At 41.3% G+C, this 27,301-nt stretch overlaps 1 protein-coding gene across 1 annotated transcript in view; it reads left to right on the top strand.

Moving 5' to 3' along the window:
- The window catches only part of COG7 (component of oligomeric golgi complex 7), a 92,477-nt gene that overhangs the window by 24,706 nt on the left and 40,470 nt on the right, over positions 1–27,301 (top strand). The window contains exons 6-15 of the mRNA XM_068109726.2: positions 2,179–2,261; positions 2,986–3,108; positions 3,273–3,471; positions 8,534–8,661; positions 10,597–10,751; positions 14,023–14,139; positions 17,443–17,508; positions 17,774–17,960; positions 23,590–23,730; positions 25,375–25,458. Coding sequence (XP_067965827.2) covers positions 2,179–2,261; positions 2,986–3,108; positions 3,273–3,471; positions 8,534–8,661; positions 10,597–10,751; positions 14,023–14,139; positions 17,443–17,508; positions 17,774–17,960; positions 23,590–23,730; positions 25,375–25,458 — 1,283 coding nt within the window. The remainder of the gene's footprint in view (positions 1–2,178; positions 2,262–2,985; positions 3,109–3,272; positions 3,472–8,533; positions 8,662–10,596; positions 10,752–14,022; positions 14,140–17,442; positions 17,509–17,773; positions 17,961–23,589; positions 23,731–25,374; positions 25,459–27,301) is intronic.

Below are 27,301 nucleotides of genomic sequence, written 5' to 3'. Positions count from 1 at the left end.
AACCAGTTCATTTCCGGTGCGACCGGGCCGAGTATCGGCCCGACCGTGGCCGAAGCCGTTGATTCCGCCGTAGCACGCTAACACGTAGGCTCGCGCGTCCCTGGTCCGCCGGGGCTCCGCGGGTGTCCTACCGTGCCTGGCGCCGCTATTCTCTCAAACTTCCGGGAGTAGGTGCCAGTGCCCGGGGACGGACTTCGCTGTCTAAACATGGTAGCGCTAGGCCAGTGGGACCGCCGGGACCCACGTGCACTCACAAGTTGTTCTGCGCGTGGGCGGCAGTATCAGACCGGGGCGCCCAAACGCTCCCCGGCTAAAGTTCATCCTGGAAGCGCCCACATTGTGCGGACAAACCCCACCAAGTCGAGGGCCACGTGGTCAGGAGAACCTCGTCCCTTCTGGTCACACTGTGCCTATCGGCCGGCCTCGAAGACCGAAATTGTGACTATGTCACCCGAAAAACCAACAACCGGGCGAGCCTCCTCCTTGATCTCTGATAATCCAATTGGATCCAGACCAGGTCACTCCACTCTGCACATGCTGCTTCTGCTGTCTCAACAATGGGTGGAGGTCCTCAATGTCAAACAGGGAATTAGAGCTGTCTCCCCTGACATATCACATGCCTTCGATACGGTCTAGCACCCCGCTCTGCTCATCAAACTCTCCTCCTATGATATCCATGGAAATCTCCACACATGGCTTGCGACTTCCTCTCTGGTCGGAGTCGAAGTGTGGCCATGAATCGATATCTCTCATCTCCCCTTTGTGTTCAGGCTGGAGTTCCCCAAGGCAGTGTTCTGGGTCCTGTGCTTTTTCTGGTCTTCATCAATTATCTGTCCGACTCTCTGGAAAATCCTCTATCTCCTTGTTGATGACTCCACTCTCTGCCGCTCCATACCTCATCCCTCAGATCGGCAGTCTGCAGCCTCATCACTCTCTGCAGACCTGGACAAAATCACAGACTGGTCAAAAAAGTGGAACATGTCTTTCAATCCTGACAAATCTCACACTCTCACTATGTCTCTCCGAAAAGACCGTCTGGACAACCCTTCCATCTACTTTCTCAACAATCCTCTCCAAGAAGTTCTGTCACTCAAGCTGTTGGGTCTCACAATCTGCCATGATCTTTCCTGGCAAAACCACATTGTGAAGCTGGCCTCCAAAGGCTATCGCCGACTGGGCATCCTCTGTTGTGCGAGGTCCTTCCTTGGCACACCTGAGCTCTTCACCACATACAAGGCGTTCATCCACAGCTCAATGGAATACTGCTCTCTCCTCTGGGCTGGTGCTCCTGCCTCACACCTAGCTCGGCTTCACGCTGTTGAAACCAAAGCTGTCAGAATCATTGGAATCTTCCGCGATGAAGCTAACTCTGAGGGCCTTCCATGCACTCACTGCAGGCAGGTTGGTGGTCTTTCTGTCTTCCACCGACTCCTCTCTGGCCTAGCCCCCCCAGCCCTGTCTGTGCTCTGTCCCCAAAATACTCCTACAGGTCGCACAAGATCTGCCAGCAACCCTCTTCTTGTGAAACTGCCAAAATCAAGACTCTCTGCTGACCTTCACTCTTTCATTCCTCTTTTCTCCCGCCTCTGGAACAAACTCCCCCACTCCCTTCAATCCCACTCCTCCCTCCAGGTCTTTAAAACAGTTGTTCACCACCATCTCTTATCTTCCCCCATCCAAAACCTTGATCTTTTCTACCCCCGTTAATTCACCCCAGATCCACTTTTCTGAAATACCGACTTCTTTCCTGGAAGTCCTGCCAGTGTCCATGTGTTTTTTTACTTCTCCCACACCCCTCCCCCCTTCACTCGCCTCCTCCCCCCCTTCACATGCCTCCTCCCCCCAAGCTCTCTCCCTCCCACAGATATCCCAATGTCCCTGCTCTCAAATGTTGTACTTGTGTGCTTCCCGCTCCCTTTATTATATGTCTTTTGTGTTCGGTTTTTGTCATTAATGTTAGCTCTTACACGAGCCTCGATTTTTGTATCCAGAAAAAAAGAAAAGAAAAAAAAGACAATGGCAAACCACCCAGTATAACCCTTGCCAAAGAAACACTTTGGCAGCACCAACGTTCTGTAAAGAGTATGGTACATCAAAAAAGATAATTATGTATTGCTCTCTTTTCATTCTTCCCAGAACAATTTCTTTACTATTATTGTTATTTTTTCTTCTTCTTAGATCAGTCACGTATGTTTGTGAAAATATTTTCGGACATAGATCGGATGCCACAACTTCTTGCCTACTACTATAAGTACCAGAAGGTATGAATCCTTTGTTTTACACAATTGTGATGTTATAAAGAAGCTTGTGTGCAATAAATAAAACCCATTCTTGCTTTTACAAAAATAAATTGTCACTTAATTTCTCCTCCATTTCTGAGAAAAAGGCAAACCTACAGGCAAGAGTAAAGATTGTTGTGATTATTCTAGACATGAACACCAAGCAGGAAGTATAGAAGTGTTCTATAGGGTGTCCACAAAGTCACGAATTATAGGCAAAACATTTATTTGTAAGGTTGCCTCCATCAGTTATTCGAAATGTGTCCCACCAATCTCAAAACATGTTTGTAAATGGAAAAGCAGGTTTCTCTGAATGTTCTTCAACATATCCGGGATAATTGATAAATAAATAAAAAAGATACATTAAAAAATAAATACATCAGATAAATTAAATTAAATAATTTCCTATGATGCGTGACTTTGTGGACACCCTGTAGAATTAAATAAACACCAAACAAGAAACATCTCTTGCTTGGTATTTATTTGTTTTATCATTTATTTTCCCTGTGAAGCTTGTTATGAATTTGCTAACAATGTTGTCTCTCTTTTTTATGAGAATGAAAATCCTCTTCCTATTTGTTTACCTATTGTCCACAAGCGTTGATTTTCTTTGAATTTGTGTCGGTAATTATGATAGTGGTATTTGTTTGTCTTATGTGATTCTAAATGTATCACAATATAATTTTACATTTTACTTTGTCTCTAGGCCCAGCTACTGGTTTCATGGCAAGACATGACGCAAAGTGGAACTGAGCTCAGGCAGGCCCTGCACAATTTTTACGACCTTCTGCTCGATACTTGGAACGCGCAGCTCAAGTGGTGTAGCCAGGTAGGCCAGACAGCAAATACGTACTTGTGGCAGATGTGGAAAATGTTATATTATGTTGAAGTTGTCAATTTTTTAAGGCATAAAAATTCCAAGCCAACATGAATGTTGCACTTCACTTTGGTTCTGCAATAATTTCCTTGTTTTTGGTTCCATATTTCCTGCAGGTATTCAACAGTCCCTTTGAAGTTGTTACCGTGCTCCTGATTCAGACTCTGTCTGCTGTGTCTCCACCATTGCCTGAGTGTATCGGGGCAGAAATTTATCGACAAAGCCCAGAGTCCCAGCTCGATGAGCTCCTAAAACTCCATGAGGTGACTCAGATCTTCGCTCATGGCTTGGAGGAAGCCATGGCATCTCACCTTGGTAAGCTGCCACCATAAAGGAAATTGGTTTCCTGTTGTATCAATGTGATGGTGTCTGCACTCCTTTTATTATAATTGTTACCCTGTGTGCACGAAGCGAAAAGTGGGGTTAAACGATTTGTTCACTTTGTCTGTTTACAGATATCGGTCTGTGAGAGAGAAACTACTTAATTTCAATTGAATTTTATATTTTGAATACTGCAGAACCCGAATCGGAACATGAATAGGAATATGAACCTGTAATTTAGCAGTATTTTGGCTCTGAAATTGGCAAATTGTACTGAATCTGGTCCCGATTGTGCATGCACACAGAGGAATAAGGTAATTTTTAAGCGGTGAGGCCACTTCAATACCTGCCTATGGGTCCTACCTTCCATCCATCTGTCAAAATGAAGGAGAACAACCTTTCTAACCCACTGTGTTTAATTATAATGGGTTCTAATGGGTAATTTTAATGGGTTCTAAAGGGATCTAAATGGTAATTATAAATGGTTCTCTAAGGTCATTATAATGGGTTCGTTTGTTTCTAGGCTTTGCCAATTTCATATAAAAAATGCCAAACTGAACCGCTTCCTTCGGACACAGGTGTGATTTTTTTTTTTTCTTTTTTTCTGGCAATCAAACAAGATGAAAATAATTCCAAACAGGAGACTTACAGTTTTGAGGGAAATCATGAAAGACACAAACATCAGACATAAATATATCATTTAATGTGTTGAATAAGGTGGGATGCAGTGCCTTCAGAAAGTTATTGTTGTTGTGTTGTTGCCACAGTCAGTTCTGGTTGAACAGACCAGTGGCACAGAGATAGCCGATCAATCTCACATGAGCGACCCAGGGATCCCTCACACCCAAGATGGTGTGCTCTTGCCTATGTGAAGGCAGGACTACACAGTCTTCCATGATATGTTTTATTGTGTGTGGAGCTGCCTGGCAATGGTTGCAGGTGTCATCAGTGGTGTTGTTGAGTCTATGTTTGTAGTGGAAAAGTTGTGGGTGGTGTCCACAGCGAAGGCGTGAAAGATGAACATGATCAGACCTGGGGAGTAGTTTTTCTGTCATTGATGGGTGGGGGTTTTGTGCTCAAGATACTGTTTGGGCCTAGTTTGATTACTGCGTTTATAGTGATGTGGGTGTGTTTTTTATTTTTTTGTAGTTTCTGTTGTTTGGTTGGGGATGTTACGTAGTATGTCATTGTCGTGTAGTTTTAATGTGTCTAGGAGCCTGTGGGTGGTTGTACATGTCGTGGTATGGGTGATTAGGGTTGGCATTTGCCGTTGCAAGGAACTGTGCACCTCTCATTAGCTCTTTCACGAGCCTCGATTCAGTATACAAAAAAGTGTTCTTTGATTTTTTTTTGTGGGGGATTTTTACTTCTGTGTGTTGGTGCTCGATGGGTGTTGTTAATTGTTAATGTTGTTAATGCGTTATTAATGTATGTCTGGTCACTCTCCCATAAAGCCTAGATTTTGAAGTGCTGCAGAGACAGTCGTCCTTCTGGCAAGTTCTCCCATCTCAGCGAAGAAACTCTAGTTCTGTCAGAGTGGTCTTTGGGTTCTTGGTCACTTGGGTGGTCCAAAAAAACGAGATTAGTTGAATCTTTTCTCTACATATGTTGTTTTTGTCCACTGGGGTCGATTTACTTGTATGTGAAATTGGAGCTTGGTGGGTGAATATTTATAGGCAGCCTAGTACTAAAAATTTCATTATCAAGAATTTTTGCGCCCGTCTCTCTTATTCCTTGGTGGAGGAAGTGGAAACTATTCATTTTGAGCTCCTGGACCAACACACCACACTCAATGGATGGGGAAAGGGATTTATGCATTGAAGATGTACTTTTTCCAAGCTCAGTTGAAGCTGACATCACGAGAAGCCAAGAGCATAACCAATTTGGCTCTGTTCGTGAGTCTTGTTTACATCAGGCAGTGGAACGAAGCGTCCCTTGGAATTCGAGCCCCCTACAAGGACATTCAACTTCTGCCTGTTCTCAAGACTTACCCCAATCAGATTGTGGCCAGCAAAGCATCCGCGGCCTTTTGTAGACTTCTTTGGTTTCTCTCCGTGGTCACTCCGTCGTCGAAAAAGGCTAGGGCAACTAGGTGCTCGGAGACGAAAGAAAGGATGGTCCGGAACCTACAACGTTCTCAGTTACCCGGCCTTCCTCGACGTCTGGAGATCACAAATTAAGTGGAAGACCTGTAGTTTGAAGACCTTGTGACAAAAAGGACCAGTTCCTTCTTTGATGGCTTGATGGAAGGGGGAAAAGTGAAATCCCAATCTTTTCCAAAGAAACCCCCCAGACAGTGAACTGACAATACTTTTTTCAACGAACTTCAGGATCGGTCCTCTCGGATGAAAGTAGTAAACGACACGGTGGAATGGGGCATCAACCTGATCCAAAAATACAATGAGACACTGACGAAAGGCGAAGAACAGAAACTGTTCCTTCTTCAATTGGTGGTAAATCACAGAAAAGAGCTCCCCACTCCATCGAAGGCAGGTCTGTCATAGTTTTTCAAGCAAATGATTGTTTTATGCTACGTGGGATCTCTGATTTATGAGTGCAACATGGGGCGACCTCTAAATATTGTTTTTTATGAAAATGATTTTGTGTACTTTTCATTTACGTATCGAGGAATAAAAATAACCTTGTGGAAAAAGGAAATTTGTTCCTTTGTTTTTTTTGGACCACCCTATTGGTCACCTCCCTGACCAAGGTACTTCTTGTCCGGTTGCTCAATTAGGTTGGACGGCCAGCTCTAGGAAGAGTCTGGGTAGTTTGATGTTCTTTCCATTTCCTAATGATGGAGCTCACTGCTCTTGTGAACTTTCATTGCTCTGGAGATTGTTTTATACCCTTCCCCAGATCGAGGCCTCTTCACAATTCTATCTAGGAGTTCCACAGACAGTTCCTTGGAGTTAATGGTAGAGTTTCTGCTCTGACATGCACTGTGAACTGTGGGACCTTATATACAGACTTGGCATTTGATATGGAATATTTTTTTTGTGGGGGTGAACTTACTTTTCAAGATGTCATAGAACCAAAAGTTCATTGGAATTATGTTTAAATTATTCTAGATTTTGTTAATGTGACCTTTAAAATAAACAAAAACCACATTTGACATTTCGAAGCAAATAAATTAATCCTTGAAAGTGATGTAAACTGATATCGAACTCAATTCATGGACAGTACTGTGTTAAACTTCTGTACGTTTTCCAGAAGTATCTCTTTATTTTGCACATTAGCCAAAATTTTTTTTAACAAAAACAAAACTTAAATTATGACTGGGATTACGGACAGTAAAATTACAGTTCAGTACTTCGTGTAACCCCCACGAGCATTCAGAAGAGCACACACACGTTGAGGCATGCTGTTCCCGAGATTTGCCAAGGTTTGGACAGGAATCGCTTGCCATGCAGTGACAATAGCCTGCTGCAGTTCACGCACAGAGGCAGGCTGCTGGTCCAAGTGGTCGATTTGACGCGTTAATTCTGCCCACAAGTTCTCTATCGAATTCATATCCAGGGACATGGCAGGCCACTCCATATGCTCTACACCACGGTCAGCAAGAAAGTGTTGGATCATGCGAGCACGATGAGGCCGTGCATTGTCATCTTGGAAGACAGTTTCCTCGAAAGGCTGTACGAGCAAATGGAAGCAATGTTTCTTCCAGAATGGCCCTGTACTTGAACTGGTTCAGGTTTCCATTCAGAACAAGCAGGTCAGTTTTGCCCCCTGCATGAAAAGCAGCCCAAACGGTCACCCCACCACCTCCAGCTTGGACTCCTGGCACGACACAATCTTTGTTGCAGGCTTCATGCACTTGTCTGCGCACTCGAACGCGGCCATCTTGACGATAGACCAGAAATCTAGACTCGTCACTGAAGATCACGTGATTCCAGTGTCCTGGCTGCCATTGATGGTGCTCTCTGGCCCACTGCAATCGGCGCTGGCGGTGTTGTCTGGTCAGGTGTGGCTTTCTCAGGGGACGCCTGGCACGATAGCCTGCTTGAACCAGTCGTTGGTTGACTAGCCTTCTGGATACAGGCACATTTGTCAGTTGCTGCCACTCAGCCCTAAGCCGATTAGCTGACTTGGTATGGCCATTGCGGACTAACCGGTGCAGCTGGCGATCATCCCTCCTTGTGGTTCTGCGGGGACATCTTGGCCTCGGTATTGGAGTAGGGACACCCCTCTGAGCATTTCGTTTCAGGATCTTTGACACCTGACCTTGAGTGATGCCATACTGCCGAGCAATCGCACGCTGGTTCATGCCGTCATTTCGTAAAGCCACCACTCCATGACAAACAGCATTGTCGAGTTGACGGACCATCTCCAGAGGAAGCGGCAATAACTTTTGGAGATGTGCAGCAGTTGTTTTCCACTAATACAGAATGCAACAACCCTTGTATACCCGACTGTGAAGCCAATCATCAAATGCACCTGTCCGTACATTTTGCCACGCCACCTGTGATATAATCCTGTTGTTGACTTCTTGCTGCGACAGACAATCAGTGACATGGTTCTTTTAACAAATAAATCACCAAAGTGTAAAAGAAACTCACCAGATTGATATACTGAGTTAAGAAAGTAAACCCAAGTCAAGAAAAAAAAAAAATTCCATATTAAATGCCAAGTCTGTAGAATGGTGTGTTTCTTTCTAAATCATGACCAATCAATTGAATTGACCACAGGTGTTTATTTGTTCAATTTGTTCACATTTGCTCACATTGCACATCACCCGTGCACGACAGACGAACCGTCAAATTCAGCTACGCACCTCGGAATTAAGGACCGTTACGGCTATTCATCACCCAGTGGTTTTAACCGCCGGGCTGACAGGACAATATTATTTTTCAGAATCATAATAATGTATTTTTATGCCTTTCTTCAAACAATGAAAGATTAACCTTCACCTTCGGCAAACCTAATTTCACACTCTATACGTTCGAGATGACTTTTTATGGAAACCCTATAAATGATGTGTTGTGTAAATTGCACATGGAACAGCAATATTCTCAGACTTGCAATTTTTCAGCGCTAACTTCATCTGCCTTTTCAGAGGAGCTGAACTTGGCCAAAGTGACTGAGCTCGTCGAATTGGTATTTCATCCATATTTGAGCTACCAATTATCCTATGGAGAAATGGAGGAGCAGAACCTCCTGATACAGATCAGTGCTGTACCATTGGTATGTATGTTCTTGGCTTTTATTTACACTATGTTGTAGTCCTTTCTTGCTGCCAATGAAATGTTTATGGATCAGTGCAAATAGTGGGGGTGGGGGGGGGGGGGGGGGGAGAAAAAGAAAGAAAAGAGCCTGTGGTTTTTTTTTGGAGATGTTTTTGTGGTTTTGCTTATGGCACTAAAATAACACAGAGTAAACATGTGATGTAACATGTACCATATGTGACGTTTTGCAGGTATTTTGATTCCTTCAGTCAATTTTGATTCCATGCTCTTACTAAGCATCAAAATTCACATAGCTGCTTCTGATAATTGCAGATCTGCTTCTTAAAAGTGAGTGCCATTGTGTCAATTAATTTAAATAAACAATTAATTTAAATAAACAAATTAAATTAAACAAGCCAAGAGTCTAATGGATAAAATCCCCAAGACCTTGATTGGTATGCTCACCTCTGTGGGAAGCAAGGAGAAGCTCACGTTCCGGCTGTTAACCCTTTGTTGGAGCAAAAGAGAAGATATCGGCGAGGGTTAATATAAGCTAGGGGCGAGTCGAAGGAGTGAGGTCAAGGGGGCTTGTGGGGGTAAAAATGACTAATTTCGACAGGAAGGGTCAGGGTTTAGGTGTTAAACATCAAGGTGATTGGGACCTGGAGAAAAGTGAAAATAATTGTGGGAAACAAAATAAGTGACAGAAGATTATATAAATGTACTGGACAGACTGAAAAGTGATACAAATAAAATAATAATCGTATTTCATCTGTCTGCTTTATTCTTTCCAATGTCTGTCCATCTACATTTTTTTTAAATTTTTTTAAAAGGTGGAACTCTCTAACTATGAGTTAATCAGAAATCTTTATTTTATGAGGATATTGTAATCACATGTTAGGAGCTAGGTACAATGGCTATTGGCCCTCCTTTTCTTATCCTGGTTTTACTGGACTACAAGTAGAGAAATTGGACAAGTAGGAAAGGTTTAAAGTCGCCAGAGGCATGATGTTTTCGGGTTGTCCGTCCGTACGGGCTAAACCTCGTTTTTCTCAGCAACCATATGTCCGATTGAGACGAAACTTTCAGGGTAGAAGTGACACCCATGCAGAATGTTTTTATGATAATTGTGACGGCATAGGTCATGTGGTATGGCAGCCATCTTGGATTAAAAGCAAACAATTAAATAATTATTTCTCGGAAACCGCTAAATGGAAAAATTTGAAACTTGGCACATTGTCAAGTACTCCAAATGGGGAACAAAAGCATGATAATGATGACATCGTAGGTGAAGTGGTATACCAGCCAAAAATGTTTTAATCGAAATCCTTATCCTAAAAATCTGAAATTGCATGCACATGATCGATGACCCATTTATATTGAAATATTCAATTTATGACATCATAGGTCACATGGATTGAAGCAGCCATTTTGGATTGAAGGAAAATATTAAATAATTATATCTCTGAAACCGCACACCTTATTGATGCGAAATTTTACAAATATCATCTCAGCACTGTTGCATATAGTTTGAAAATGATGTCATAGGTCACGTGTTTTGGCAGCCATCTTGGATAGAAAAACGAACCTTAGCCGATCAACACGAAACTTCACAAACGTGATCCCCTACCCATGCATATGCAGAGTGTATATTTTTTAAGGTCATATGTCACGTGGTGTGGTAGCCATAATAGCTTGAAAGCAGGTATTTTTTAAAAATCCCTTCCCAGAAACCGCTTCACTGAGGGATATAAATCAAACGTGTTTATTTTTAGGACAGTGAACGAGGGCATCCACCCATTGTGGGACTATGCGGAAGCATATTGGCGACACAGTCGCATTGCTCTAATTTTTTCAGGATATTCTGAATTGTTGCACATTTCACAATTTCAGAAGTTTTGATATTTGTTTTTGGAAAAATTAAGATGTGCTATCATGTGCGGTGGTGTTTCAGGAACGAGGCGACTTGGCAGACTGCGTCCGGGAGATGGCCCAGTCGGTACACAAGCTATTCCAGCTGGCATCTGGAGCAACAGAGAGGTGTGCTCTCTTCACTGATGGCCTCGGTTGCACCGGCGTCCTCCAAGCTCTTCGTACTCTGTTTGCCAAGTAAATATCTGCTTTTTTGCTGTGCGGTGTATTTGATGGCATTGAAATCAAATAAAAAGTTTGCCAATAAGACGTCTATAAGATATATACGAAGTTTATTTTAATGAGCTAACATGTCGTTGTATGTGGTGAGACAAGTTATGAATATAATATGTCGTATGGATTCGCCCTTGTAACTAGAATGGCACTTGGTAGAGCGCATACCTCCGTCAGGCTGAACAGTTTACGTTTTGTATCCCAATGATAGGCCGGATTTGGATCTGGACCTTAACCAAAACCCAATTGGCTTGTTATTATCACCTACCCAACTCATCCACTTTGTTTTGTCTTAATCCGTCCACAACGTTTTGAAATATCATGGTGTATGTCATTTTTAGCCCCATCTCTCAATGGTGAAAAATCACTTTAAAAATTTTTTTTTTATCGTATTCAGATCTTCACCAAAATGTAATCAATTTGTCTGTCAGATGCCCAACCTGTCCACCAAATTTCGTCCGAATCGGTCCATAACTTTTTGAGATATCCTGCTCACATGCAGACAAACATACAGGGGTGAAAACATGACTTGCTGCCATCTTTGGTGGCAGAGGTAAAAAAAATATAGGATGGAAAATTAGTGGTACCACACTTTGGTAGCCTCTTTACGAGTGAGCTCTCTTGCGTAGTTTAAATTTTGTGACAGAGTTGGTCTTTACTTCATACGCATGCTTGCGCAGCACCAGCAGGGTATGCTACATCTTTGAGCTTACAATGTTTTTTTTGTTTTGTTTTTTTTGAGGAAATAAAGGCAGCATTCCCATTTGCGTTAAGGTTTGGGACATTAAACGCCCTACACGCTTTCAAAAATAATATGCCATTGCTTGCCAGTGCCCTGGCCAAATTATTTGCTGTATAGTTACTTTGCAATAGAAGATTGTGTTGGGATGTGCATGTGACATCGGCAAGACTGGACTTTTGACCTTCATCAGATATGGCAGACTACTACCTTCATGTGATTTTTTTTTTTTTTTTGCGCTTCCAAAAATAATATAGATATCCTTTATCATTTATTTGGTCATGTATTTATTTATTTTTATATGCCTCTGCCGGCCGACAAAGTTGTTGGAGGCATTATGTTTTCAGGTTGTCTGTTTGTCCATCCATCCATCCATGCGTCCATGATAGGTTTTCTTTCCCATCATAACTTGAGAACAGCTGAAGGGATCGAAGTCAAACTTGGTACAGGTATGCATAATGATGTAAAGATGAACTGATTAGATTAAGGGGTCAAGAGGTCAAAGATCAGAGGTCCCGCTTGGTAAAAATTGTGTTACTGCGCTAACTTGTGAAGCAGTGATGGGATTTTGACCAAATTTGGTATAAGCATATACACTATACAGTATTATTATGAAAATATGAACTGATAAGATTTTGGGATCAAAGGTCACAGGTCATATTATGTAAAAATTCTGTTACCGTGATAACTTGTGAACCAGTGATGGAACTTTGAACAAAGTTGGTGCAAGTATGTATTGTGATGCAAACAACAACACAACAACAGGCATTTTAAGGCCATTTTCCCTGCTGGAGCAGGGGTTAGCCTTGCGGGCCCCATGACGATCTTCTCCATTTTGCCCTATTTTCTACATCTCCCCTTGTTTAACCCCCTTTGCCCACATTTCTTCTTCCACCATCTTTAGCCAAGTCTTTCTCGGTCTTCCCCGTCCTCTACTTCCTTCTACATTCATTTCCATCACAGTTCCATCCATTTCCATCACATTTCACATTTCCATCACATTTCCATCACACTTCTCAACCAGTCACTTTCATCCTTCCTCAACACATGACCAAACCATCTCAACCTGTTTCTCTTCACAGCATCCATCACAGGCTCGATTCCCATCATCTTTCACAATTCATCATTTGTCTTCCTCTCTCTCAACGATACTCTGCACATCCACCAAACCATTCACATTTCCACCTTTTCCAGCCTTTGTTGCTGCTCTACATTCATTACCCATGTCTCGCTCCCATGTATTGTGATGCAAAGATGAGTTGATTCGACTTTGGATTCAAGAGGTCAAACGTCAGTCTGTAAGAAGCTTTTGTTACCAGGATAACTTAAGAACGGCTGAAGGGAACTAAGGCAAACTTGGTACAAGTATGTATAATGATGTAAGGATAAATGGATTAAAGTAAGAGGTCAAAGGTCAGAGGTCGCATTTGGTAAAGTAAAATTTTGTTGCTGTGCCAATTTGTGAGAGCCGGTGATGGGATTTTGACCAAACTTGGTACAAGTATATTTTATGATGAAAAGATGAACTGATTAGATTTTGGCATCAAATGTTTGAGGGTAAAAATGTGATACTTGAGACCAGCCGAAGGGATTTAAGTCAAACTTGGTACAAGTATGTATAATGATGTAATAATGTGGGTGGAGGCATATCGGTTAACTTCGTGACGTCAGAGTGCAGTTTTAGTTTCAATATATCCTGGCATTTCTCTTAATCATTCTGATATTTTATAGCATCATAAAGTTGCCAATAATATGAATTTTTGGTGGTTACAAAACCTTAAATGAAAAAAAAATCAACCATGAGGATTTTTTGTTCCCTTTTTACCATACTTGAGATTTCCCTCTTCCTACCCCACTTCTCCCAGCACAAAGGTTTATTCCGGTCATTTTCTATTCAATTGCGGGACTGATAGGATGGCGTAGAGGCACACTTGCCCAATAGGTGTCCCAAATCTATACAATACGCTTGACATTCTTTCCGTCGCATATCTCAAAAGTCTGTCGTCTCGTGATATTGTGAATTAAACGCTGTTTATTCTTATTTTGTGTGTGTGTGTGTGTGTGTGTGTGTGTGTGTGTGTGTGTGTGTGTGTGTGTGTGTGTGTGTGTGTGTGTGTGTGTGTGTGTGTGTGTGTCAGTCACGAGAAAGATAATTATTAGGATAATTTATTAAAACAATTAAGACATTTTAATGATTGATGAAAAAACAATATGTCATGATTTAAGATTGCCCTCTTGCTTTGTAGATGGGGAAGTAAGGAGGAGGGGAGTTGAGAACTTGAGAACTTAGGGTGTAGGGAGTTGATGTGATCAAGTAAACATTCTTTTCATAATATTGTTGGAATTACATTTACATTACTAGGAATGTCCATGGACATTATGAGGAATTTCCATGGGTACCTGCTAGTTCTTAATAATGTGTTTAATCCTATTTTGTAATGTTGTCCACTGCATTAATGTGCACATAAAATGACGGAGAGTCGGGCTCTGTGTCAGGTACACAGCAGTGTTTTCCAGCACGCTGCAGTCCATACGGAAGAAGTGCCATCTGGACGATCACTCTGTATCAGATCACTTCCAGGAGGACTGGACTGCCTTTCAGAATGCCATCCGGTACGTGCCAAATATAATACATTCTGCACAGCATAGCGTTTCAAAGAATCCACAATGATTTCATCTACAACTATAAGATGTGTATGTGTATGTGTATGTGTATGTGTATGTATGTGTTGTTGGTTGTTATCTCCATATGCAGGTTTCATAAGGTGGAACAGAGTCCTTCTGGGTCTCAAATTATCCACTTCCATTTCAGTAAGGGATCATGATTCATGGACCAGTTTGTGAAGTTTTCTTGTTCTCAAAGTTTTGTTCCGAGGACTCTTTTCAGCCTCGGACAGCTTCCAACTGCAGTTTGTTTGTCGTAATATCTCCAGGGATTGTTTTTAAGATCTCTGTGAGGTTTTTTAAATTTATTATCATTCCCATTGCTCCTATTAATCACTGGTACAATTTTGGTGGTATTTAGCTTATAGGATCTTTTCACTTCATTTTTGAGATCTTGGTATTTGGTCATTTTCTCAATTTCTGCATTGTCTAGGCCAAAATCACTGGATACTGACACTTTAACTTGCAATGCTTTCTTTTCTTTTTTGTATCTCAGTACTATATCCGGTCGCAATGCTCTGTTCTCTATGTTCATGCTTGATGGGATCATTAGGTATACATGAGCGTTACGTCCTTGTTTTCAGTGAATGCTTTTGGTTCATGTTTCCACGACTTTGTTGGAACTGGGATATTGAGACGTTTGCAGATATTGAGACAAATTCCATTTGGATGTCATTGGAGTACTGTTTCACTAATTTGAGTTTTTCTGCCAATTTCTCATCGTTTGGTGCAGTTCTAAATCATCCATGTAAAGTAGATGTCACATTTTTGTCTCTTTGGACGGTCTTTTATTTGACATCAGGGTGTATCCATATCCTTGTTCATTAACGAGGTTGTCATTGGGTCCAGGGCCAGTCAAAACAGAAAGGGTGAAAGGCTGTCTCTCTAAATGATTCCTCACTGTATCTTCACTCCTAGTATTTTGATCTTTCCTTCTGAGTGCTGTAATATCAATGTGGTATTCCAAAGCTCCATTGCTTTTTTTATTTATCAGTTTCATTATATTTGGGGGTTTATCTTGTACAATTGGATGCATTTTATCATCCATGAATATGGGACACTATCAAAAGGTTTTTTGTCGTCTAACCTTGCTGTGGATAATTTTATTCTTCTTGTATTGCAATTTTTGAGTATATCCTTATTTACTAAAAGATGGTCTATTGTTCCATAGCATCCTCTTTTACACCTCTTCTGTTCTCCTTCTCGGCCTCCTTATGTTAGGTGGTGGTACATCATTTCTGTGATTATTTTTGTCAGGAGTTTGTATGTTGTTGGCAGACAGGTTATTGGTCTATATTTGTGAGGTAGTTTGGTCTCTTCTGACTTTGGGATGAGGAATTTGTTACTTACTGTGAGCCACTCATCTAAGGTCTCCTCCCCTTGGATAAGTTTCGTGAATGCTCGAGCATAGTGATTGTGGAGAGAATCTAGTTGCTTTAACCAGAAGTTTGGCATTCCATCTGGGCCTATGCTTCTAAAGTTTGGCATTTTTGCTAGTTATCTTTTCTCATCATTAAATATCACTAGTGGCATTTCCATAAGATGTTTCTTTTTCTCCAAGTATTGAATCCAATCCACCTCTTTGTTGTGTTATTTTGGGTCCTCATAGATTCCTTTCCATAAATTTTTATGTTTATCTTTGTAGGGGGGATTTGACATGTTTAGCTTTTGTTTCTCTAGATCACGGTAGAATCTTTTCGGGTTATTTTCATAGATTTTTTTAACCAAGGGTGCCTTTTTATGATTTGTGCCACCCTATCGAAGAGTATCTATATTTGAGACGTTTCCTGATATAACCAGTCACTTACATTTTACATACAGGCACGGATCCATGATTTTAGGTTGGGTGACGTGGATTATGGATTTCCTGGGTCAAAACCAAGATCCAGGCTTTCATTGACATATTGGATGCTGCTGTCTGGTCTGTGCCCGTTTGTGGCGAAGATGTTGAGGTCACGAAGAGATTCACTTACCTTGGCTGTGTTATTCATGTCTCTGCATGTTGTGGGCCAGAGGTTGATGGACATCTGAGTCTGGCCTGGGGAGTCATGGATTCACTGGATCATGGGGTGTGGCACTGTCGGTATGTATGCAGGAAGACGAAAGTCAGTCTTTAAGTCCTTGGTGCTTCCAGTCTTGCTCTACGGATGTGAGACTTGGACCCTCACCAAGGGCCCGAGAATGAGACTTGACTCCTTCGGGACCAGGTCTCTTCCGAGAATCCTTGGCTATTGCTGGTCGGACTTTGTGTCCAACGAGCGGTTGCTGAGAGAGACTCAGATGAGATTTGTTTCCTGTATGGTCCATGAGCGTCAGCTGCGGCTGTATGGACATGCGGCTCGTTTTCCGGATGCTGATCCAGCTCACCAGATACTCTCAGCAAGGGAGCCTCGTGAGTGGAGGAGGCCAATGGGCCGACCGCGTGATTCTTGGGTGCAGCAGGTTAATCGGTATCTCAAGGAGATAGGGATGGGCCTGCTCTGGCGACGCTCTGCTTTGGCGCATGCTCCCATACCTGACCTGACCTGGCAGATATTTGGGATAACAATCCACTTATGGGTTCATGGATATGGAGAAAAGAAGCATCGCCGATGACAAATTTAATGATTCCGGTTAGAGTACCCCGCCTGAGTCGCACTTTTAAAATGGTACGTGCTGCTTCCTTGCTTGATGCTCGGCATTTACAAGGACAGAGCAGGTGAAAGCAACCATAGGTTGGCATCCATGGGAAGGAGAAAATTCCTCCTTCTGAAATTCCCCGTGGTGAGTGCACGGTGCTGTGTCGTCACCTGGTACCCAGAGTACCCTGGGAAGTGACTGCAGTTCCCCCAAGCTCAATAGCAGTGTTTGTCTTGTCTAACAGTCCTGTGCTGTCTCGTGTATTTATCTGTTTTGTCTGTATGTCCATATTTGTGAGATGTGTGTCTGGTAGCTCCACTATGAGCCTTACATACTTTATTAAAAATAGAACAAAAGGTGATATTTTTTGATTTCCCCACACACCTTCTGCCCTATATATTCTCCATCCCTTTCTCTTTTCTCCTCTCAAGCACCGTTCCTCTTTTACTCCCTTCTTCCTCAACTCAGCTGACTCTTTCCTTCTTTTGCTCCCAAATCCTTTTTGAAAGTTCTTTTTTCTTGATTTACTAATCAAGACCCTCCCCACACTCACCTTTCCTTCTCCATTGACCATATAATTTTCACAAAGCACATTCTATTGATACTGTTTGTATAATGAGCTATTCTTACCAGGGTGATAAAAACATGTGGAGAACTTCTCAGACAGTGTGGAGATTTTGAACAACAACTTGCGAGTAGGTGAGAATCTTTTGCCCTTTTCGAGGCTTTTGTTGCAGGATCTTACAAATGCTTGTGCTTTTCCAAGTTTGGTATCACTTGTGCCTTTGACATACAGTACTAGACTATGACGTCAAGGCAGCTTAGCATGAGTTTGGGAAGGGTGAGATTGTGCGACATTTTTGAATGTTAGAAATTTTTTTTTTGAGTTGTGGAAAATGTTTAAAATTTACCTGAGCAAGATCTTATTATCTTCTGTTGGCAATGGAATCTTGCCTTGTTGCAGGATAGTAGCAACTAGTGCGAAGTACTTAGCTGAGAGCTACAGCCCAAGCAGCCTTGTGGGATTGGCCCAGGGCAGCACCATGGAGAGGCGCGGGGGCACCAGGAACCCATGGCTCGAGTACAATTACCTGCTCAAAGGCAATCCAACGAAGCACGCTGCTCTCTTGGAGATGCTGTACACACTCAAGGTGACAACAGTTCAGAAACTATAACAGTTCAGCCTATAAGATGGGATTGTGTAGTCACAGGACTTGGCTTATACACCATGGATATCCATAAAGATGGAGAGGGCCATCACCTGCATGAAATGGTGCACATTTCATAGGCAAAGCAGAGGTTTGTTTCATTGATAATAATTGATTTGGTTGAAATTTGCTGAAAGTATAAACTTGCTTTTCCTAAGACACCGTTGTTGCGATCTACCCGAGATCAGACAATACAGTGCCGATAACTCTATTGTACGTGTTTGTTCGTGAGGATTTGGGGATGTAAAGGAAGTCCCTGCATAAAGGTACAAAGCTTCAACTAATTGCTGATTTCATATATATGGTGACAGGTAAATAAGGGTGAAAGATTCTACACATGTGCAATGAAAATGTGAGGGATGGGGCAACTTTTTGTTTAAGTCTCGAGTTGTTGCTTCTCAATTCTGAATTTGAGTACCAGCCTTACCATCTGCAGTTAACGGAATTGCACTCGATTCCGTTACAAACTGAAGTATTGTACGACGCGCCCTGAAAGGGAGTGCTCAGTTTTCTCTCCAGTTTCTTTCTTGTTTGTTTGTCCGGGTGATATCTCAGCCATATTTTGAGCTAGGAAGCTGAAATTTTGGCACAATGGTGAGCTTTGGCTTTGGCAAAATGGTATTTTTTTGTTTTTTGATTAATCAATTAATTGGTTCGTTACTTAATTATTATAGATTAATTAAGTACTTATTTATTTCCTTTCTCTTCTGGCCATTATCTCAGGCACCTTTCGAGCTAGGAAGCTGATATTTTGACAGGACAATGACCAAGTGATTTGGCTGTAAAGGCTATTTTTGGTTTATTGATTAATCAATTAATTATTAGATTATTCGATTAATGCCTTAGTTAATTTTTTTAAAGTTACAGATTTGGATGAAACTGTGGTGGTTTAGGTATTCTATTGGCCAATTGATTAATTATTTAATTATTTTATGATTATTATTTATTTATTTTCTTTCTCATCTGGGCAATATTTCAGGCACCTTTTGAGCTAGGAAGCTGATATTTGGACACGACAGTGACCAAGAGATGTGGCTTAAGGGGGCATTATACCATTGAAGGCAAAAAAAAAACATTTTTTTACAAATATACAAATGCATCAATTAAAATGTTTGTTTCCTAGTATTGTATATATGTACCAAGTTTGAACGTAAATGGACTTGTCATAGAGAAGATATAAGCTCCCCATTACACTGAACACAGTAAAAACAACACTGAATCACAGTAATGCACTTTTTGATAAAATGTCTTGATTGAAAATATGCAAAACTATATATGTACATGTTGCTTGATATATGAACATTACATTGGTATACATTACATAGCATTATATTATGCATGGTTACCATGGTAACCAGATGCATACAAATGATGAATTACCACTTTACAGCTTATATCTTCTCTATGACAAGTCCATTTACGTTCAAACTTGGTACATATATACAATACTAGGAAACAAACATTTTAATTGATGCATTTGTATATTTGTAAAAAAATGTTTTTTTTTTGCCTTCAATGAATGGTATAATGCCCCCTTAAAGGATATTTTTGATTTATTGATTAATCAATTAATCGATTAATTATTTATTGATTAATCAATTAATTATTTAATTTTTTTGATTAATGACCAATTAATTTTCAAAAAGTTACAGCGGATGAAGCACTGGTGGTTTACGTATGCTATTAGCCATTTGATTAAGAAAATATTTTATGAACATTATATACTGATTTTAATTATGCAATTAATCAATCAATTATTGTACACCTCTCCCTCCAATGCAGTCTCTATAAGCTGCATGGCGGTATCGCCAGGCGCCGAAGGTGCCCCGGCAATGCCGTGCTGGAGGATATTTATTTATTTGGCATGGGGGTGGTGTACTTTGAATGTATCTGCACTTGTTTTATTCTTTGGTCCAAGTGGACAATGTTTGCTAACCAGTCTCACACCAGGAATAGCTGACACAAACACAAAGCTGCCCTTATTGTCATATTCTATGTTTGTATTTGTCTGTCTGTCAATTCCCTTATATTTTGTATGTCTTGAGAACGTAACATTGTAGGGCCACCAAAACTTGGCAGACATAACGGGGGCTCCATGAGGAGTGTCATGGAGGTGGGGTATTTACTGACAGTGGGCCCACTGTTTTACACAATAAGCAAGGTTAAGGAACAAACAGGGAAGAGGAGAGAAAACACAGTAACCTGGGGGTAGAAAATATTGTGGGTAGCACTGGAGGATGACACAAAATGGGAGTGCACCCCTTGCTTGAACCTTTAGTCTTGAAGAATGAGTGAATCCGAGTGGGATTAAAGTTTTAGGAAGCCAATTCCAAAAACAGGAATTATGCTTATACTACAGACTTGGCATTTAATATGGAATATTTTTTTGTGGGGGTGAACTTACTTTTCAAGATGACTTAGAACCAAAAGTTCATTGGAATTATGTTGAAATTATTCTAGATTTTGTTAATGTGACCTTTAAAAGGAACAAAAACCACATTTGACATTTCGAAGCAAATAAATTGATCCTTGAAAGTGATGTAAACTGATATCGAACTCAATTCACGGACAGTACTGTTAAACTTCTGTGCGTTTTCCAGAAGTATCTCTTTATTTTGCACATTAGCCAAAAATTTTTTTAACAAAAACAAAAGTTAAATTACGACTGGGATTACGGACAGTAAAATTACAGTTCAGTACTTCGTGTAACCCCCACGAGCATTCAGGAGAGCACGTACACATTGAGGCATGCTGTTCACGAGATTTGCCAAGGTTTGGACAGGAATCGCTTGCCATGCAGCTACAATACCCTGCTGCAATTCACGCACAGAGGCAGGCTGCTGGTCCAAGTTGTCGATTTGACGCGTTAATTCTGCCCACAGGTTCTCTATCGGATTCATATCCGGGGACATGGCAGGCCACTCCATATGCTCTACACCACGGTCAGCAAGAAAGTGTTGGATCACGCGAGCATGATGAGGCCGTGCATTGTCATCTTGGAAGACAAAGTTTCCTCGAAAGGCTGCACGAACAAATGGAAGCAATGTTTCTTCCAGAATGGCCCTGTGCTTGAACTGGTTCAGGTTTCCATTCAGAACAACCAGGTCAGTTTTGCCCCCTGCATGAAAAGCAGCCCAAACGGTCACCCCACCACCTCCAGTTTGAACTCTTGGCACTATACAATCTTCGTTGTAGGCTTCATGCACTTGTCTGCGCACTCGGACGCGGCCATCTTGACGATAGACCAGAAATCTAGACTCGTCACTGAAGATCACGTGATTCCCGTGTCCTGGCTGCCATTGACGGTGCTCTCTGGCCCACTGCAATCGGCGCTGGCGGTGTTGTCTGGTCAGACGTGGCTTTCTCAGGGGACGCCTGGCACGATAGCCTGCTTGAACCAGTCGTTGGTCGACTAGCCTTCTGGATGCAGGCACATTTGTCAGTTGCTGCCACTCAGCCCTAAGCCGATTAGCTGACTTGGTACGGCCATTGCGGACTAACCGGTGCAGCTGGCGATCATCCCTCCTTGTGGTTCTGCGGGGACGTCCTGGCCTCGGTATTGGAGTAGGGACACCCCTCTGAGCATTTCGTTTCAGGATCTTTGACACCTGACCTTGAGTGATGCCATACTGCCAAGCAATAGCACGCTGTTTCATGCCGGAATTTCGTAAAGCCACCACTAAATGACAAACAGCATTGTCGAGTTGACGGACCATCTCCAGGGGAAGCGGCAATAACTTTTGTAGATGTGCAGCAGTTGTTTTCCACAAATACAGAACGCAACAACCCTTATATACCCGATTGTGAAGCCAATCGTCAAATGTACCTGTCCGTACATTTTGTCACGCCACCTATGATATAATCCTGTTATTGACTTCTTGCTGCGACAGTCAATCAGTGACATGGTTCTTTTAACAAAGAAATCACCGAAGCGTAAAAGAAACTCACCAGATTGATATACCGAGTTGAGAAATTAAACCCAAGTCAAGAAAAAAAAAATATTCCATATTAAATACCAAGTCTGTATATACATATTTATTATGCATATAATAAATTCTGTTTTTAATCTATACACATTTCACTTGCATAATTATGCATTTTCTTGGACCATAATTTGCAAGGTAGGCTGTTCTTTCATGCCTGGTAGGCCTTGAAAGAGCAAGCCACAAGACGGAATCTGAAATCGTCTCAGACACCAAACTAATTGGTTGTTCAGTCCTCGTAAGAATTAAGATCCAAATAACATCATTATTACCAGAGGAGGGAGGGGAAGGGAATAAATCAAATGATGTTTATGTTTATCTTTCCAAATATTTTTGGGCCCGACCATCCCACAACATGCCATAACCACCTTTTAGCTTGGGGCTATCCCACAACATGCCATAACCAAATCGTATTCCCAAATATATTTTCTGCTTGGACCAGATGATCTGTGCCAGTATTACCTCTCCACCGCTTGGCTTTCTTGGTATTTCAAGGAAGAGCATTTTTCATATTGTGGAGATTTGTCATAATATTTACTAGCGTGGATCAGCTTGCTACGCTCGCCTCACCACACATCGCTACAGAGGCACGGGCTTGTTTAAACAGAGGATGATGACCTCACTGAATTTGAGTTTCTGTGTTGTCATGATTTCCATCAATCATAATACAAACATTTCTTTTGTGCAAATTTATTTGTAATATTGATGATATTATTTATTTGTAATTTATTTGTAATCAAAAAAAGGTCCAAGTGGTCTAATGGGTCTAACGTGTATTATAGGTCTTTGGAGTCTTAAAGGTCTTTGTGGTCCTTAATGATCTCAGGAGGCTTTATAGTCTTTTGAGTCCTTTGGGTCTTTAGCATATTTTGGGTCTTCAGGGTCTTTTGGGTCTTCATGGTCTTTTGGGTCTTTAGGGTCTTTGAGATTGTCAGGGTGTTTTGGGTCTTTGGGATATTTAAGGGTATTTGGGGACTTTGGAGTATTTTGGGTCTTTTGGGTATTCGGGTTATTTTGGTATCCTCTGGGTCTCTTCGGTCTTTAAGGGTCTTCTGGATATTTAGGGGTCTTGGTGGTTTTAAGTGTTTTGGGGGACTAAAAGGGTCGTCAAAGGTATCATGGGGTCTCAGCAGTCTAAAGGGTTGAAAGGTACATTCCAACAGTATGTAATTAATTGACGTACGTAATTTTCAGGTTGCAATGTGCGTAATGTCAGGTTGCAACCGACGTTCAAAAAGTACTTAATTAATAGATATGTAGTCACATGGCTTCACCGCCTCACCTCTCACCTCTAACCACATCACGGCTTCACGGACTGTATTTTTCAGTTTTATATATATTTGAAGAAGACGTTTTGGTCACATACACATACACATACACATACACATATATACATACATAACCATATACGTTTGTTCCATTTTAATAAGATTTGGCACCACGTTAGGATATTATATCTTTAGCTTAATTGTTATGAGCACAAGATCATCGTTTCATATTCCCAATCGGGACATTCTCATCTTAGATATCATCATATTTGACAATTTTTCCTGTGGCTTGTGAACTTGTAACATTGATGTGCCCATTAGGAGAAAGGCACAGGCAGCAGCAACATTTTGGCGGAAAGCCGGACAGCCCTTTCTCGTTTAAATCAGCAGTCTCACCAGCTGGCTTTTGACGTAGTTTTCTTGTGGATTCAGCAGCAACTCAAACTTGTGCCACACATGGAGGTGAGTCGATCATTGTTAAAATGTTTGGCTGCAATGTTTCTTTCGTTAATGCTTTGGACAATTATTCGTTTTGGTTTTACCATGAACAATAATGTTATTTGATGAAATATTCTAATAATAAATAATAATAATGCATTTATTTTATATTTCTACGTATGCTTTTTTTTTTTTATACTGAGAGTTGTCTTCATCTTTGAATGTTTATGCTGGAAATGTTTTTGATTTTTTTTTTTTTTTTTTTGGTTTTACATCCATAATCGCAGCAATAATGTTTGTTGCAATAATTTTCACTTTCTATCACAGGCTAGTTGCACAAAGCAAGTTTATTTATATATTTTTTCTTTTTTATTTTTATCCCTTGTGCAGGAAGCATAAAGTCGAGGTAAAGCAATTGTCTGTCTGTCTGTCTGTCTACAAACGTCAGTTTATAATGAGGAACAACTTCATTTCAATTGAATGTTATATTTACCCTCACGAGAGGAGAGGGTATTGCGTTTGTCTGTCTGTTTGTTTGTCCGCACAGAATGAGTGCTTTTCTCTGTAACCGTTGGACCGATCAACACAATTTTCACCATAGCAGCGCCTCGTCCTGTAAAAATGTTTTAATGTTAATTATGACATCATAGCTCACATTGGCGCCATCTTGGAGAAACTGAAAGACTTTGCACCTCTACATCTCCGAAACCGCTCCTGTCGTTAAGTACTCCCCATGGGGAACAACATATATTCATGACAAGGTCATCAGTGCCTTCATTATGACATCATAACTGAACAAGTAGAACGCTTGATCCGATCAGTTTTAAATTTCTTGACCGTAATTCACACAAATTGTATGGGAGAATTAAATTGATGATGTCATCGGTCACTTGCTTTGGCAGCCATATTGGATTGACATAAATCTACGCCGTCAATAAAGCACACAAACACAGCAGCTAATAAACGCCATACAAAATACATGACATAAACGCGTCCTGGCGAGGGTCTGCAATCTCCGATTGCTCTTTCTAGTTTCAACATGAATTGGAAAACAAACCTGTAGTTTTGCAGCACTTTGGCTCTAAATTTGTCCCGATCACACAGGCACAGAGAAGAGTGAGATAATTTTTTTACTCTACCTGTATCTCTGAAAGTCAAACAAAATTGAAAATAATTTCAAACAGGAAACTTACTGTTTGAGGATGTCATAAAGGACACAAACAACAGGCATGAACAACGAATGAAACTTGGTTAGATGAGGTGGTGTAAAAGACGCCGCATCAACGACAGTAAACTTGCGGGAAAAAATTATACGACCTTCAAAATCATTATTTTATTTCAATTGAATTATTTTTTGAACACTGTAGAACACAAAGCACCTTTTGGCTCTCTGAAAACAATTTCATTTAGCAGTACTTGGACAAAATATTATGGCATTTACGTCATTACGACCAATCAAATTTGCCACTCACAGACCCCACATGCCTATGTCGTTGTTTTTTAAGACAACATATGGTGAGGTGTTCTATGAATTCTCTAGTTCTTGTTTATTTCTACTCATTAAGTACTCTTCCCCTTTATTACTGGTATTTCCAAGACCTATATTTTTTATTTCATTTAACAACTACATTATGAAGTCTGATTCTTTTTTTTTCTTTTCTTACACAGGTATGGAGGGAGGCTGGAGGTTCAGAGATGCTGACAGATGAGCTCCCAAACTTTGGGCTTTCCCCTTTGGAATATGTCACCAATGTAAGTAAAATGACTATTTCTAAGTTTTTAATGTTCACACATTTATATCCCAGCTCAAATTGGACCAAGGTGTTATTTTATTTATTTTTATGCCTCCGCCGACGAAGTCCGTTTTCAGGTTGTCCGTCCGGCTGTCCATCTGTCCGTCCGTCCGCCCGTGATAGGTTTTTGTTACCGCGATAACTCGATAGCGTTGCACAACATTGTCAGTACTGTGAAGAGTGAAGCGTCAGAGATGAGAGTGGGGGTGACTAACTGGAGATGAAAGTTGGGATGAGCGATTGGAAATGAGTCTGGTGCACTATTATGATCCTCACGGTCAATGAGGTACCACCACAAAGGATCACCACCCCCGACTTGGCTCGGTCAGATTTTCTTCTCTTCCAAAACTTATGGAACACATTTTTAGAGAACGGTTTTCTTCCGAAGATGATGTCAAGGCCGCTGTGAAGTGCTGGTTCGGTCAGCATGACAGCATCACAAAACGACTTGAACGTTGGCAGAAAAGTATGGGCAGCAGTGGTGATTATGTTGAGAAATTGAAATGCACCACGGTGGAATAAAGGTTGATGTAGGTTCTGGTCTTTGTTTCATTCAAATATATTTACATGTTTTGGAGAAAAACAATAGGAGGTATTACTTTTCAAAATGCCCTCACATAAATGTTCTTGTAATTCACCTAAAAGGACAGATTTCTACTAAGGTCTTGGTCCAGCAAGTGATTTATGTACAAGCTTCAGATCAATGAAAAAAGAGTGGTTGTGTTGGAAGAATGTGTTGACCTGGAAGAGCTTGGAGCTGGTGTAGGGTTGAATTGGTAAGGGATATAAGAATAGACAAGGTGTTTATACAAAACGAAGAGTCTATTGACCTGCCTACGGTAAGAGAAAAAAAGGTCGTTGTGAAGAACCTGTTTAAGAGGGCAGACAGAGGAGAAGTCCGCACGTCGGAACAAGATTTGAGATCTGTGGCACAAATGCCGTCCAGAACCAGAGCAGAAGAGAGGTTGAGGCTAAACAATTTTATGACTTGCTCAAATATAAAGGTCACAGAATTTTGTTGAGAGTGGGATGGGGGAGGGGTGCATGGATGGGTTGTGGACCCAAAGCTTTTGAAGTTTTTCTTTTTTTGAATTAAAGGCAGACACTTTGCCCTTTAAAAATTATTTTTGTACAAAAAGTCAAGGCTCGTGGAAGAGCTCGAACACTGAATGGATCAGGATGCAACAGAACTGCAGAACAAAGGAGGAAACACCAACAGAAGGGTTGAAGGACAAAATAGAGGGAGTCTTGGACAAATGATGGATGTGGGGAGGAATGAGGGGTGGGGAAGAATGCATATGGGGTGGACAAGATGGATACATAAGCAAACTCTCAGAAAAGACTGGAAATTTGGAAGGAGGTGGGCTTTGTGTGGGGGGGGGAGGTTGGGAGGTTGTGAAGAGTGATTTGTGAAATAGGGGTTACATGCATTGCGGCTGTTAAGATGTTGCATTTTTGACCAAATTTGAAAAAAATGGCTCTTCTTGCTAATTGAGTTGCGACCCCTGGCCTAGACTTAATTTGTGCACTTGCCATTGAGCTGTCTACCCTGGCTTTGAATCTCAGCCCAGCGATAACCCACCACCCTGGTGCTCCGCATGCAAGACGATGCTTCGGATGACCGGTATGTCCCATTGCTGGCACCATGAACAAATTACAAGTTCCTGCCCTAACCAGCAGTGGGCGCTGCATTAGCGGCGCAGCCATGTCCCCATCCAATTGTGCTACCCAGCAACCTAGTGCTGCATACAAAAGAAAAGAATGCTGGAGGTTTCTTGTCGTTGTTTTACAAGACTGCCTTG

The sequence above is a fragment of the Myxine glutinosa genome, chromosome 3 (genome assembly GCF_964187855.1).
Source record: "Myxine glutinosa chromosome 3, kmMyxGlut1.1, whole genome shotgun sequence".
NCBI classification, from domain to species: Eukaryota; Metazoa; Chordata; class Myxini; order Myxiniformes; family Myxinidae; genus Myxine; species Myxine glutinosa.
This window is presented reverse-complemented; position numbering and strand designations above follow the sequence as displayed.